The sequence below is a fragment of the Takifugu flavidus genome, chromosome 5 (assembly GCF_003711565.1).
Source record: "Takifugu flavidus isolate HTHZ2018 chromosome 5, ASM371156v2, whole genome shotgun sequence".
Lineage (NCBI taxonomy): Eukaryota > Metazoa > Chordata > Actinopteri > Tetraodontiformes > Tetraodontidae > Takifugu > Takifugu flavidus.
In genome coordinates, this window is record NC_079524.1 from 4132084 (window position 1) to 4147700 (window position 15617).

The 15617-nt window shown below is 44.0% G+C and overlaps 1 protein-coding gene across 4 annotated transcripts in view; it reads left to right on the plus strand.

Moving 5' to 3' along the window:
* Window positions 1-15617, plus strand: part of taok3a (TAO kinase 3a) — a 32213-nt gene that overhangs the window by 5807 nt on the left and 10789 nt on the right. For 2 of the 4 annotated variants that reach the window (XM_057034018.1, XM_057034019.1), the window contains exons 2-12: window positions 3245-3361; window positions 7411-7650; window positions 9286-9357; window positions 9855-9956; window positions 10109-10154; window positions 10458-10554; window positions 10705-10818; window positions 11211-11302; window positions 11483-11576; window positions 13116-13197; window positions 15124-15291. In XM_057034018.1, the coding sequence (XP_056889998.1) occupies window positions 7519-7650; window positions 9286-9357; window positions 9855-9956; window positions 10109-10154; window positions 10458-10554; window positions 10705-10818; window positions 11211-11302; window positions 11483-11576; window positions 13116-13197; window positions 15124-15291 (999 nt within the window). In that variant the 5' untranslated portion in view covers window positions 3245-3361; window positions 7411-7518. The remainder of the gene's footprint in view (window positions 1-3244; window positions 3362-7410; window positions 7651-9285; window positions 9358-9854; window positions 9957-10108; window positions 10155-10457; window positions 10555-10704; window positions 10819-11210; window positions 11303-11482; window positions 11577-13115; window positions 13198-15123; window positions 15292-15617) is intronic. The other 2 variants (XM_057034021.1, XM_057034022.1) reach the window with 2 other exon arrangements.

Below are 15617 nucleotides of genomic sequence, written 5' to 3' on the forward strand. Positions count from 1 at the left end.
CCGTTTCTTTATGTAAACCCCAGCATTGATGTACATAATTTATAACGTCAGTCTTTATTAAAGAGAGGAAAAGGGGGGAAAACCACAGGAAATGACTCAGTGGCCTAGATGCATGTTTGCTTTTTTGAGCGTGTCCTCTATTTTGTCTTTTTTTATTTGATTCAACGTTGCGTTCCTCCCATTTTGAAGCCGGTCGCAGGTCTCTGTGTTCACATCGTACCTCCGGGCCGGTTCGGTTCAGATGTGCACGGTTCAGATGTGACGCTGATGTTGTCATAAACGGAGCCTGTGGTCATGGAGAGTATCCCGAATCCTGGAGCTCCAGCGCTCCCACTGCAGGTAGCAGCAGCTCGCCACATCTGATCATTCGAGTCTCGTTAATAATTAACGATGTAAGAAAGTCAAGCGACCACAGGCTGCATGTCCTCTCCCAGCAATAATTCATCTCTCGCTGCTGAGAGATGGCGCTCGGCGTCTCTTCATCTGCCCGTCTGCAGCTCTTGATTGGAAAATCCTGTTGGCTTTTTAGACGATTGCAACACACACACACTCACACACACACACGTAGACACAGTTACAATTGGACGAGCTGATCCTGTGCTTCCATGACTTCGTCCGGCCGTGAACCCTTGATTAAATGATCGCAGCATTTTATGGAACGATTACATATGTGCTTTCTACAGGTTTTGACACATGACAGGCATTTATGTTTGCACACATTCTCCTCATGCACTTAAAATATCTGCTACATTCATACATTTTCCACGGCCATGACAGACCGGCGGGTTCAGAAGTTGCACGGCTACGTATTCTAAACGTTCCCGAACCAAAGGAAAACATGGCCGGAGATCTTTTGGATCTTAAGACCCAGAATAGTTGCTGGAGCTAATTCTCCATCCTTCTCTGCCGTCCTTTTCCAGTCCACATATAAAAACATTATAATTGAAGCACAGATAGGGGCGGATAAGTGAAATCCCAGAACCTTAGTATTTATTTTTGCCCGGTAGTTGGTTGCTGCTGTGTCTGTAACATGTACCATCAATCCAGAAGTGATAACCCAGTTATACCACCTTAATAACAGAGGTGTCTGGTAATACGGGTGTTATTACTACCTGTAGCATCACTGTGGCCAGTGCTATCATGATAGGCTAGCCACAGTCTAAAAATAGTCTAAAAAAAAAAAGAAAAAAAAGGAAAATCTTATAATAACTCCGTGCCAGTCATTTCAGTTATGCGGCTAATGCTCATCTGACAGTTTGTTAGCCTCTAATCCAGCTCTTCCAAGCTGCTGGTGACCTACGCTCTCTGTGTGCCTGAATGCACCTGAGTCGACGCAGACAAAAGGGTCGAAGCCAGAACCGATCCAGTCATCGGTTTTACTGTCATACTCGGAGATGCAAAGGCCCTGTAATTTGCTTACAATAAATGAATGGCTTTCTGGCATGAATTAAGCCCAGCGCACGTGCACGTTGGCGTCTGTTGTGTGAGTCAGCTCAGAGGAGGTGGCACTGGTGTAGTCACTCTTTTAAAATAATGAACTGGGAGCGTGCGTCCGCCTACGAGGAATTTCAGAAATAGTTTTCCCGAACTGCTGGCCCGGAGGAAAACTCCCACATTTGGGACGGGTGAACCGTGAGGACCTAAAGGAGGACAACAACCACCGGGCAACGTGGAAAGTTGGCGTTTGAATGAAGCTGCAATCGGTTTGATGACAAAGATAGTCAGAAAGGGAGCTGTCATGTTTTGGTGATGGCTACTCGGGATTGCCTCGAAGGGCCTGGGGCTTAAGTTTGTATTCGCCTTCTTGACAGTCTGAAAATGGTACATTCTGCACGTGTGAATACATACATAAATATATACACTTATGCGTGTCTCAATAGTGTCACTAAGCTCCAGAGATGAGAGCTGCCCTCAAGTCTTTAAAATCCTGCTTTAGAGAGTGTGTGTGTGTGTGGTGTGTGTGTGTGTGTGTGTGTGTGTGTGCCTGTGTGTGTGTGCTCCTGTTAAATGAGTCACTTCTCTAAAATCCACACCATGCTTTCCTGGCAGAATAATCAGGACATAATATTTAGTCGTTTTTTTCTATCTCGGTGGATTAGTTTATTTTCATCTCGGGAGAATTTTCCATAATGTGGAAATTGCCGTCTATTTGGGGGCCTGGTGATGAGAGTGCACCTGCCTCCAGCTTGACTCACACAAACCCACCTCGGTCGTCATCGTGCACTCGAGGAACGACGACCTCTGGAGTTTCTGAGCGCCGAGACTTGTTATGAATTAAACGTGAGTCCGTCATCAGTGTTGGAAAGACAGTCGTTCTCCACTGAGCTTTTCCACGTGTTGGTTGGCCAGGCCCTTTGAAAACTGCCCCCTTGAGGGGAACGTGGTAAAACGACCCCTTCCATGGGACGGGAGCAAAGGAAATTGGGAGTTGGAGACTTGAACTAGTGACTAAAACCCACCTAGCGATGCTTATTTCCTCGATCCCTCTCCTTCTGCCACAAATGCTGAGCTTTGGGGACCGAGCAAGGAGAGGAAGTGCAGACCAACTTCCCCAGAGGCTCGCGCAGGCGTCAGTTTGTGTTATAAATCATTCAGATGCTCAGAAGGCACAATACATCCTATTCCCCCTCCTCTCATCCCCTCATCCTCTCTCCTTTTTATTATTGCAGTTTATCTGACCGCCCAGTCTGCCCGATGCCGCCGTCATTAGTTGAAGGGAAGAGCAAATAAGATAAGAGGGCAGGATGGGGTGGGACAGAGGTCCGGGAATGCTGACTTCAGCCTCGCCGTGACCGACTTTGAGTTCATGTTCACGAGTGCTGGTTGAAAGACAAACCCTGTTCAGCAGCTGATGGCCCCGAATGACGCGTTGGTGTGTGTGTGTGTGTGTGTGTGTGTGTGTGTGTGTGTGTGTGTGTGTGTCAGCAGTGCTATTTTAAACACATCCTTTAATTATATATGAATTAAATATTTCAAAGATGAGTCTGTTGAGCCAGACGGGAATGGCATGTATTTAGTTTGATTAGTCATAGTTATAGTTTGATGTGTTGACTCAGTTCAGCCTCTGAGGACGAGGTTACAATTATATAAACGACAGAAATCGGGCCTACGTTTCACAACAGCTACGCTTTGGTAGACTTTGGGCTTTCTGTGTATCGTTCCCCCTGTATCTGCGTCCTCGTTAGCGTTTGTGACTTGATTTTGTCAATTTAACCCTCTCACTTTTTTTTCTTTCTTTGCCCAGAAGCACAATAATTCCAGTCATGAGGAAAATGAGGAAGATCTCAACACTCGCCCTGCATTAACAAGTGCAAAAGAGAGAGACAGAATCTAAACTGACAACTGTGTACCTTATCTATAGGTAAGTCATGCAGACCCTAATGTCGTCTGATCATCTCGCTATCCTACTAGTTGTTTTTTTTCTTTAGAAAGTAGTAACAAAAGCATGTAAATATGCTCAGTAAATACAGCAGCCCATGTTTATCACAATGAACTCACCCAGAAATCAGCTCAGTTTCTCATTTTACAGTGGAACACTGAGCATATATTATGATAATATATGCTCAGTGATAATATGATAATATATTATCTGTGTATTTGTGCCAGAAACTTCCCCAGGTTTGCGTTTGGACAGCCACAGGTTCGCCTCCACTCTGCTCGTTCCTCCGCGTGCACAGCAGCTACCAACCCTCTGTCACTCCGAATCAGATCAGACGTGAACGGAGGCAAAGTTGCGCTGACCTATAACGGGCTCTTTCTCAAACCGTGTCTCTGTGAACACAAACATGGCTTCCTGCGTGTGGAACGGCAGCCATTTTGGGTCACTTGGCAGCATATTAACAGCAGACTGCTGATTTTATTGAGATTGATTTGTGTTGAAGCCTCCCGTGTACATACATCTACACATCAATCATAGCTTATAGGCAAAAGTAGATTTGCTGATTTCAATTCTAAAATGCTTCATGTCTGGTCCTGGCAAAACTGGACTAAGAGCTGTAGCAATGTGCACATCAGACATATGCCAGCGTGTACATCCATAAAACAGGTCAAAGGTCACGGAAAAGGAACAGTTTGACATGGATTAAAGCTACACAGCTGTTTTATTAAAGTGGTGCAAGGACATATGTCATTACGCTAAAGCTAATTGCTAAATGACTTAAAGCATGTGCGCACGTGCTAGTATGTTTGCATCTGATGGGGGGCTGTCTTGCTTTTGGGTCATCCATGAGAGAGAAGCGAGCTTGTTGGGATTGGGTGTGGTGAAAGGGAATAATCTGGGTTACAGAATGATCCCCTGCAGGACAAGAGATGATTACACATGCCTGAGATTCCTGCAAAGTTCACGCCAGTTTAATGCATTTGGCCAGATGTTTAGGCTAATGGAGGCTAATGCTAAAGTTCCATAACAGCTAGAACTGACAGTTTCTTTTAGGTTCTAATACTATTAATACTGTTAAGTGTGTATGCATGGACACCTCTGTCCTGCTCAGGTATTGGATGATTGATGACCCATATTTGCTCACGCAGGAGGCGTGCACGTACACGTCACTCGCTTGCACTGCTTTTGAGGGAATCTGCCCTCTGCTGAAGTGGGTTGTGTGTTTTTTGTTGAGGTTTTTTGTCAGGCAGGACCTTATCCACCTACAGACAGTCGGAACTAAACCATCCGAAAGCCTCTTTGCCGTCGTAATGATACTTAAGGAAACTGAATTATTACGTAACTTTTCCGTCTCTGATTCTGCACACCTCACACTTGCACGGTTTGGCAGATTTGCCAGTTCTTTTTTCCCCCCCGTTTCTGATTAGAGCTGGTGATTTTAATCCCAGTAAGAATTCCCAGACTTTGCCTAATTCCTGTTCCTGCCTAAAGCCGGTAGGGAGGCGAGTAAGCCTCTAAAGCTCCCGGCGATACACACACATCAGCTGATACACACATATGGACCCTTGTGTACTCTCACTAGTGTGATTATAACTCCGTAAATGCATGTGTGAATATGACCACATGTGAACTTGCATACAAGGACTCAGAATCAGGCACTTCCTGAAGCACGTATAGGATATTGTGCAAATCTAATCCTCTGGAGCATTTGTCGTATTGTGTATTGTGTCTCATTTAAGTCCATAAATGGCCGAGCAGTTGCTCGGATCCTTTCAGACAGGTCCGTTCTGTCATGTAGTAGTCATAGCTCATGCTGATGGACCTGATTATTCAACAACATGTTGGCCCATTAATTAGTCAACACCCCCAGCAGAGGGCTTGGGGGTGGAGCGCCCAGCTATGTTAATGTGCTCCCTTTTTTGTTTCATGCATGCGCGTTGATCTTTGACCCACTTTTACCAAATGTGCTCGATCACAGAATAAGATTAGGTCTCACGTCTTTAAGCAGTTAGCTCGAAATTGCTCTCCCTTTAAGAATATTTGACAGGAAACAGCTGCTGCTGTTGCGTTAATGCCCTCCACCTGTGGTGCAGATCAAACGCCGCCTGATATGATGTGAAACTCCATGCTCTTCACATTAGCGTTCAACGTTTAGTGTTCAGCGTTTGGATCCTCTGAGCAGCGACGGCAGAATGACCAAACAAACATTCAGCTGATGTGTCTCTGTGACGTAGGTGTGCATTCCAATAATAACACCTGCCTTTGACTCAGTTACACACCATTATGTGCCTGCAAGACTTGTTGTTAACACATTTAGTGACTAAGCTAACTAATTAAATAGACTAGAAAAATTGTAAGATTTTTAGAAACATGCTGAGGCGTCACAGTGTTTCTATATACTGCTGTGATATTTGGGGAGAAATGTCCCAAAAAGTGTAAAAGTCAAGTAATTATTCTACCATTTTATGACCTAATGTGTTGTTTACAGTATAAGCTACACATCAAACACTGGGTTTAAGCCGTTTGGCTGATCGCCGTTCTGTCTCCACGATAAGAGCGGCCCAAAGAGGCGTTTGGCTGTACTAGTAACAGCTTTACCAGGCCGCCCATGTTGCAACCTGTTGTTGGCACATTGCATCACTTTACACATCTTAGGGTAGAGGAGGAGGAGGAGGAGACACAGGAGGGTAAGATGAAGGTGTGCAAAGGCTAAACCGTTTCAGTTTGATCTGTTTTAGTGTTTCCCAACTTGAAATTATGGTTTAGATACTCTTTGGAATGGAATTGATTTTTACAGAAAGCTTTTCTATTTTACCCATTAATTTGTAATTTTGTTCCTCGTGTCTGTGTGTAAATTTGATGGTTAAAGGGTTCAGTTCATGGACCTATTTTAGACTTATTCAGGGATAACTTAACAGATGCTGAAAGGTGGAAAGAACTGATGCAACCAGGATGCAACCAGCAAATACACAAAGGCGTCAGTCTTGTGCTTTAAAAGAAATGTACACAAAGGAAAAGATGGTGGTCTTCAGAGCTATAAATCGATGCTGTGGTTATTTGTTCCAGCCCAAGGACTGCAGCATAACTGGCATCTTTGTGTGGTCGCTCAGGACAACGTTGCGCACGTGTTGCCGTCACTTACTGTAATTGCTGCTGATGGCCTGATGTGGGACCTGCGTGTCACAGTCCTCCGACAGCACTCACCGGCCGTCTCACCTCACAATGGAAGCTCTGGCTGCCAGTCAGACCCTGAACTAAAGCAGCACCGCCCGTTCTGTGGAGCCTGGTGGCAGCTTTCACTTCCTGTAGAAGCTGTGGTTTCAGCAAGGTCAATGGAATATAGATAAAGAAAGACCATATTGGAACCTGGGACTAACTGTGTTTATAGTAAAATGGAAGTTGCACGGAGTTTATTGGGGGCTCATTGTCATGATGGAGAGAAAAACACCAATATTTTGTAGAGGATGTGATGAGTTAGATCCCTTTAGTAGCGAGGGATTAAGATGATGCTGATGCTTGGTGTCTCGGCCTGTGTGCCTGCGTGTCTTCCTGCCTCTGCTTGTATGTCAGCTCACCCTGTGCAGGGCTGGCCTTTGGAGCCAGATTTGCTTGCATCTGGCTGATGTACACACAGATTTCATGGTAGAGGGAGAGAGTGTGTGTGTGTCTGTGTGAGATGTGCAGTGAAGCTAACTGGAGCAGGGTGTCCGGAATTCATTCACGTTTCACAGCCTAGCCGCAGCCTGGCTCTCCAAATATGTAGTGTGTATTTGTGTGCATGTTGCGCGGCTACACTGGACATTTTGCACTAGTGACTCAGTCTCAGCTGTTAAGTGTGTGTTTATGTGAGCAAGCGTGACTGCAGATGAACAGCAGGACTCCACAGCCAGCCATCTTCCTCTGACTACTTCTTCCTGCCTAGTCACCTCTTCCTTGTCCACAAATACACTCAAAAGTGGGAACATTGGTGTATGTTGCAGGAGATTGTTGGATTGGATGGACCTGACTTTCCTAATGACTCTGTGTTGCAGGACAGGGTGGTCAATGCCGGGCCCGTCGGGGATATCTGGTGGTGGCAGTAGCTGTAGCAGTGTGTACGAAAGTGCCGTCCCTGGTGCTTAGCCCATGTCCAGCCCATAATGCCGTCATCCATACGGAAAGGGGTTCCCAAGGACCCCGAACTGGCTGACCTTTTCTTCAAAGATGACCCAGAGGATGTCTTCTGTGACCTGCATGAGATCGGACATGGCAGCTTTGGGGCCGTCTACTTTGTAAGCTGAAAACTGTTTTGTTTTTGCTTTTTGTTCAGACAATTGTCATTGTTAGTTCAGTACGTTTAAGGATTCTCACGCAATGATTTCATTTCTCTCTCTAAACATTTAAGTACATAAACAGTTATAATTTTATTTATACTATGATGTTTACTGAATAAAAAACACTTGCATGTTATGAAACTGAATGCAATTAGGAGAGCGGCAGATTCCCCCTCAACACTCTCTCTAGCCTTCTTTTACACACTTCATCACTAATTACTCATCAAGCCTTTGATGCTAAAGCTTTCCCCTCCCCCTCTCCTCTCCTCTCCTCCTCCCTCCTCTCCACTCCTCTCCTCATCTCCTCTCCTCTCCTCTCCTCTCCTCCTCTCCTCTCCTCTCCTCTCCTCTCTCTCTCTCCTCTCCTCTCCTCCTCTCCTCTCCTCTCCTCTCCTCTCCTCCCACACACCCACACACACACACACCACACACACACACAGATCTCCGGTACATCACCGGTAGGCTTGGTGACCTTGTCCGTCTGGTTAACAGCCTTGAATGTGCGTCTAAATCCTGCTGTGATGTCAGAGCTGTGCTCACTGACACACTTATTACAGGCAGCCTTCAGTGTTTAAACACTGTTCACATCTGCTAAGACATACAGTATAAGAGCATAAAGCACTTTGAAACAAGAATACCCTGCACATTTATATATGTATACTGTAATATAAACCGTAGGGAGTTACACTGATGTCATGATTGTCTGATAATGAATTAATAGGTGTGTGAATGAGGACAGTACAGTTACAATTATAGTAAATTACAATTGTGCCTAATGAAAGGCCTTTATGGAATTCTAGGTTCCTTTATTGTCAATGCATTTAAGGATTAAACTCAATTACAGAGGAGAACAAGAGGGATTCCTGTTACTGAGCATGCGAATGGTTACCTCAATAGTACGTGTTGAGTGAATTAGCATGATGTCATTGTTCATATACCATTTTATTCAAACTGAATGCATTTCAGTAACCAAGTATTGGTTATTCACTACCACCCATCTACAAATCACACCAGACTCAATTCAGATTGCCTTTCATGCAGCGCCTGACAAGCAATCATCAGGATCAAATTAATCTAGGGGAAAAGGTCAAATGGGAATACTGTGTTGCCTGCTGTTACTAGAATTCCATTTGAATCTGGGCATGGAATCCTCATTCAGTTGTGAGTGGGATAAAGCAGAAATAAGGGCTTAGGTTGAACTGTGTCAATAGATGACCATAAGGCTACATGTGTTGTAAGGTTAGCCCACTGGGTTTAGCACAGTCTTCTCAGGCTCTTGCAGCTTGTGTGGGGGGGAAAACGCTTCCCTGGCTAATTGAGTGGTACTATGCTGTCACAACTCTGCTTCTTTTTATGTAAAATTGTGAAAAAGTTTGAGGGGATTTAGCTAAATGAACAATTAAAGCTTTAAAAAGAAAACAAGACAGGCCAGACTGTTGGGTCTTCATGCCTTTTCTGGTGCTACAGAATTAAAATAACGAGTTTCAATAGTAGCTATCGTTTAAATAATTAAAGCTGTGTGCTGCAGATTTTCTTCTTAGGCTCTCAGGACGGTTTTACATCTCATTTATAACCCAGCGATTCCTTCTACAGGCACGGAACTCCTATTCCAATGAGGTGGTGGCCATCAAAAAGATGTCCTATAATGGCAAACAGACTACTGAAGTAAGGATACCACACACTGAACAACACTCATGCCAATCTTTGCATTCAGGACCAAGAATTCCCCATAAAATCCCAATCCTAACGTCACAGAGGAGTGGGATGCTTCATGCTTCGCTACACGGTGTAAAGACCCGGTGATTACTACCCCAAATAAACAGGAACAATAAGAGAGGGGCAAAAATAATTACTCGCCGTCACATGAAAAGATGTGAACGAACATGTTTCCCCCTCAAGCAAACTCAGGAATAAGTTTAGGCGTGAGCTTATCTGAATCTGTCTTGTCTGATCACCTCATAAACTTTAGTAGGTCACATGTCACTTTTGTGAACATTTCCCATCAAAGGTTTGTTCAAGCAGGAAGCTTTTGCATGTTTTTAATGAAGCCAGGCGTTAATAACTACTTCCGTTTAGTCAAAAGCCGCACCTTAAGTTACGATATGACCGTTATCAGTCTGCTGGCTGTTGACCACCCGTGTGTCTGCATTTGTTTTGGTCAGAAGTGGCAGGACATCATTAAGGAGGTCAAGTTTTTGGGACAGCTGCGACACCCCAACACCATTGAGTATAAAGGCTGCTACTTGAAAGACAACACTGCCTGGGTTAGTGTTTTTGTACTTTTCCTTGTTACTGTCTGTAGTTTTTCCACCTCAGCTGCAGCCGTTGTTCTGTTTTAATGTCAAACAAAAAGGACACTTCCTCTGTTTGGTTTGTTTTACGTTGGAGTATGTGATGAACCTGCATTCTGTTTCAGCTGGTGATGGAGTATTGTCTCGGCTCTGCATCAGATTTACTAGAGGGTAAGCGTGCGTAGGAACGTGCATCCACGTGTAATCAGTATGGTCCCAAACCTTTGTCTGGGCTGTATTGCTAGAGCCTGTTCTTTTAGAATTACGGCCTCACCTGTAATTATTTGCAGGTTTTTAATCATTTCACTTCACTCTGCTCCACCTTTTTGGTCTCTGCTATGTTTGAGACACAATATGATTTGATTTGTACCACGATCAGTTTCTTTCTTCAGACTTTTCCATTATTCTATTTAATAAAATGAGTTTCTAAAGTTTTAAAGGGAGGATTTTTCTGATTGTTCATTTCTCCTCAAGTTCATAAGAAACCACTCCAAGAAATGGAAATTGCTGCCATTACCCATGGTGCCTTGCTAGGACTGGCTTACCTACATTCCCATAATATGATTCACAGGTGAGTCTGTGTAATCCCTGGTTGCAAACACAGCCAACCTTCTAAATAGCACATGTAGACTTCCTTAAACATACCAACAGAGTGCTGAGAGCTTTGTGCTGGACTTTGTGTTTCTTCCTGTTACTGACTTTGACCTTCTGCCCCCTTCAGAGACGTGAAAGCTGGTAACATCCTTCTGACTGAGCTGGGTCAGGTCAAACTGGCCGACTTCGGTTCTGCCTCCATTGCCTCACCTGCCAACTCCTTCGTAGGAACACCTTACTGGTCAGCACACAGAAACCACTGTTTTTCCTCACATCTTTTGCATCTTTTTCTTTCATTTTCTGTCGTTGTTGACACCCTTTAATGGGCTCCTCTGCTGTCACGCCAGAGGTGTCGTCAGTGGTGTGACCAGACATTTCTCCATCATTGTCATGGTTCCCACTCAGCCTCTGTCCTTCCTCTTCAGCATCCTTTAAAATGCCATCATGGCTTTTCCTGGAATTGCTGCATCAACATTTGCTTAATAGTTTTTTTGTTATTATAAAAAGAAGCCACTCATGCTGAGGTCTTTCCCCAGCAGCAACTTTAAAAGCTTGGGGAGGGATTATAGATTTTCTTCTTTTATGATATCCATGTTGTGTATTTGTATTTTATGTGTATTTCTCTGCACTCAGGATGGCTCCAGAAGTGATCCTAGCCATGGACGAGGGTCAGTATGAAGGGAAAGTGGACATCTGGTCCCTGGGGATTACCTGTATTGAACTAGGTGAGCATTCATTGCGTACTTCTGAAAGAAGTCCTGACCTCCATTATTCCTGATTGATTCAAAGTACATCAAGGAATAAGAGGCTATATCTGTCTGATCCAAGTTGCTGGTTAACTGGTGACTGAGACATAATCTCTGCTTCATTTATGCATAACTGTCCCATTTGTTTTGTCATTTTAGCGGAGCGTAAACCCCCATTATTCAACATGAATGCCATGAGTGCCTTATATCACATTGCACAGAACGACTCCCCGACGCTACAGTCCAATGAGTGGTAAGTTGCAATCACATCCAAGTTTTTAATATTTTGCTTGGTTTAACGGGAAAAAATAAGGGAGAGTGGTGTCCAAAATTGACCAAACTATGTGGTTAATAAAAAAAATAAAAATAAAACTTTAAAATTGAGAGCTCAAAGCCCGACTGTATCCGAGCTGGCTCAAAGGAAGACATCTGTGTGTAATCCTGCATCACCTTTGACCCCTGCAACAGGCCCCGTGCAAGGTCACACACTTAAGTCTCTTATGTAATTACCTTTAAAAGCTCAGCAGGAGAGTTACCGCGTAAATATCCACATCACTGCTATACATTAGTGAATAGACTCACAACATGGAAACGAAGCAATGCCATTGTTCCGCCATCATTCTAGCATAGAGTTCTGTTGTGCTATGCTGGGATGTGTCTTTGTGCGCAGCTTTACAGCTGATTAATGCAGATTTTCATAGAGTCAGTGGAGATCAAACACACTGAATTAATTTTCAGGACAGCAGGTTTGAAACAGCACATCCAGTGTGTTCATAGACCTTTGCTTTATCCACACACTCGAAATCACATGTTTTTATAGGGATGTATTGATGTAAAGAGATGAACCATCTTTTAGCTTTAGCAGCAGTAGTTTAGCTTTAGCAGCAAGTATCCCACCCAAGTCTGCAAGTCACCATTTCTTAAAATTAAGATTTTCCCTGCAGTAGACATATTTTTACTCCGATCTGCTAATGAAGACGGATGAATGCAGCCATGTCAGTGTTTGCTTCCTATCATATGTTCCAGGAATCTGCATCCTCAGCACAGCCACGCAATAAATCGAATCTTACTTCACAGCAATGTCTTTCCCATGTCTCCCACTCAAAACCTTACTTTAAAATGACTTTTATAGTTTAAACATGAAATCTTCGGTTCAAATTCACATCCTGTATGAGCTTGCATGCAGAGGCGAGTGATTATTCAGGGCAGCACATCATTCTTGTATTTTTGGAGGAGGCCCAGTGGCCTGAGGTGCTAACAGCATCTTGCCAGATGAGACTAGTCGAAACACGAGTACCATAGTGTAACTTCAGAACGCGTTCACACAGCCACACTGTGCTGACGGTAAACATGGGGAGAACAGATGAGGACCTTTAATAGGAGCTCTATGGTGGTGCTGTTATTACTTTCTACACAGAGACCCCCCTAAATGGAACAGTATTGTAATCTTAAACAGGGACTACAGATGATGGAATTAGAGCTGCTATCGCAAGACCAACACAGTTACACACATTTATGAGTGTATTTTTAGACCAGAGTCAGTGAGGTGGTCTTGCACAGCTTCGCTGGCCTATATTGTGATTGCTCTACATACATGATCTGTACAGTTGAGAGTCTCGGCCCAGCAGATTACAGGGGGTTATTCTGATTGAGCGTATAGATGAGAGAACACACTATTTATTTCAACAGTAACCTTTCATAGACAGTAACGGTTTGACTGTAGATAGCTCTGCTTCATTATAAGTGAAATGTGTTTGGAAAGGGCGGCCGCTGACCTCATCTCTTTACCTAGGTCTGACCTCTTCCGGAGCTTTGTTGACTACTGCCTACTGAAAATTCCTCAGGAGAGACCCTCGTCAGGGGAGCTGCTACGAGTGAGTGGACTCTCTCTGTAATCCCTCCAGCAGTGACCTCACTTCCTGTGGATGAGTCATCGCCACCCACCCACGGCTTCCAAATACGCACATTCATACGGAGTGTGTCTTCTCCAGGCACCCCGCAGAGAGCAGCTTTTCTTCTATTGTTATCAACGTTCTTCCTTGGCTTTCGCAGCCGTTTAAGTGCGCGCACTCTAAACTCTATTTTCATTTTCTCAGCATCAAAAACAAAGTGGTTTTAAAATGCTGATGGTGGTCATCATATGGAATGGGCTGTTCATTTTATTTATTTCTGGGAAGAGGCGATTCTTTTGCTGGCAAGTTGTCAAATCAGGAGAAACCGTAACAACGTTCTGTAGTTTCGTTTGAGTTGGAAGGAGCCCATTGTCAGTGCAGTTAAAACCATCATAAATATGCGGATGTTCATCATGTTTCTCAGGAAATAAGAGGTTGATCTTTTTGTTTGTGTGACCAGCAGGTAATCCTATTGCCTCACTAAGAGTTTTATGTTCTTGGTAATTATGCTCAACAGTGCGGAAGCTTGACGGGGAGTTTTCATTCCTGACTCACCTCGGGGACTATAAAGAAAAAGATGTGAAGTCAGTTCACACCGCAGTGACCGACTGTGGACTCTGAGAAACATTTAGGCTTGAATTCACTCCTCGCAACACCCCTGACCCAAATCCTGGCCTAAAAACCATTAAAGAGGGATAAGTACCAAACAGACTTTGGATCAGTGTTGAAGGGGCTGTTTTACAGTGCAGGGGTGGGGGAGGCGGGGAGGGGCTGTTAGCTTATGATTAATATCCTACTTTCTCTTCTCAGACATATGCACACACGCACACAGGGTCACTGTAGTTTTTAGTGTGCACACACTTCACACTTGCATGTACGTGCACACCCGCAGACACCCCTCCGAGCTCTTTAGAGCCAAAATCAGGTCACTAATCTGGGGGCCTTGAGCTATCAGTGTTCTGGCCTCAGGTTAAACATACTACCTCCCTGTATACCTCATTTAAAGTAGCAGCAATTATCTACCTAATGAAATAATATGCTCAGTAACCCCTTCGCCTTCAAACAGTAAGGCAAACATTACCATCGAGTTGTTAGTTTGTTGTTTGCCTCTCGGGTGTCTCTTTTTTTTTTAATCCAACCAATTAGCTAGCTAACTCAGACATTTTCAGAGCAATGGCTTCTCTTTGGTTACAAAGTTGGTGCACAAGATTCCCAGTTTGATTCAATTGATTGACCTCTGCCTGAAAGAAGGTAGTGATGCAGCTATGGAGACTGTTGTTTTTCTCAAGCACTAGCAGATCACTCCTCGCAGGTCGATGGTGTTTTTCTGTCAGAAAACCCAGCCCAAACATTAGCATTTCTATTTCAGTGATATGATCCCACCTGCGTAACCTTTTACACCAGTTGCCTGTCACATGGAGAGGAGGGAATGCAAAAAAGTAGAGCTAAAATTATTTTATTTTTAGATTTTAGCTCTATTCTCTCACAGGTCTGCCATTTCAAACATACGGTAATTCATACATGAATGAAAACTGGCCAAGCTTTTCCAATTTGTTCAGTTTTGTAAAACAATCATACTCAAATAAAAGACATCCAGTGATTTCTTTTCTAAATGAAGGGTTTTCTCAGGTGCACATTTACATTTCCTTCATTCTTGCTGTACTTCAAAAATGTGTACGAGACTGGCAACCTACTGGCGCCCCCTAGTGTCAGCCACAGCTTAGGTGCTTCTTGAAAAAGCGAATTTCAAGTTTTAGAGAAAATAAAAATGTATGGTTTGAATAGTATTGTTTAGTAAGAGGATGCTTAAAGACCACCCTCAAACAGAAGAGTAAAATACTTCTTTAAAACTCTCTTTTATCTCTATCTATATCATTTCTCACCACTTTCTCCTCTCTCCCTGTTTAGCATGATTTTGTGCGCCGAGAACGTTCGCCACGCATTCTCATCGACCTCATCCAGAGGACCAAGGATGCGGTGCGTGAGCTGGACAATCTGCAGTACCGCAAGATGAAGAAGATCCTCTACCAGGAGAAACACAACGGGCCCATGGGTGAAAGCCAAGAGGAGGAAGAGGTGGGAGGAGGAGGCAGGGGTTAATGCAGAGGATCAGGAGGACCTGGTCCTACAGTCCTCAAAGACAATCTGGAGATAACGGTTATAGAATTTAGAATTTAGGCTTTTTCTGCATTTATATAGCTTTAAATGACATTATCAGTTAGACATTAAAGGAACCCTCTGTGGCCACAGGATGACCTTCCTCCTGTGGCTGTAATAGCCTGACATAGAGAAAAGAAGACCCTTAATTGACCCAGCTTAAGGCACAAACACAAGAGGCTGCCAGCTTCTGCGGCTGGGCCATCCTACACCTCACGAAGCCATTCAGAACAACCAGCAGACGT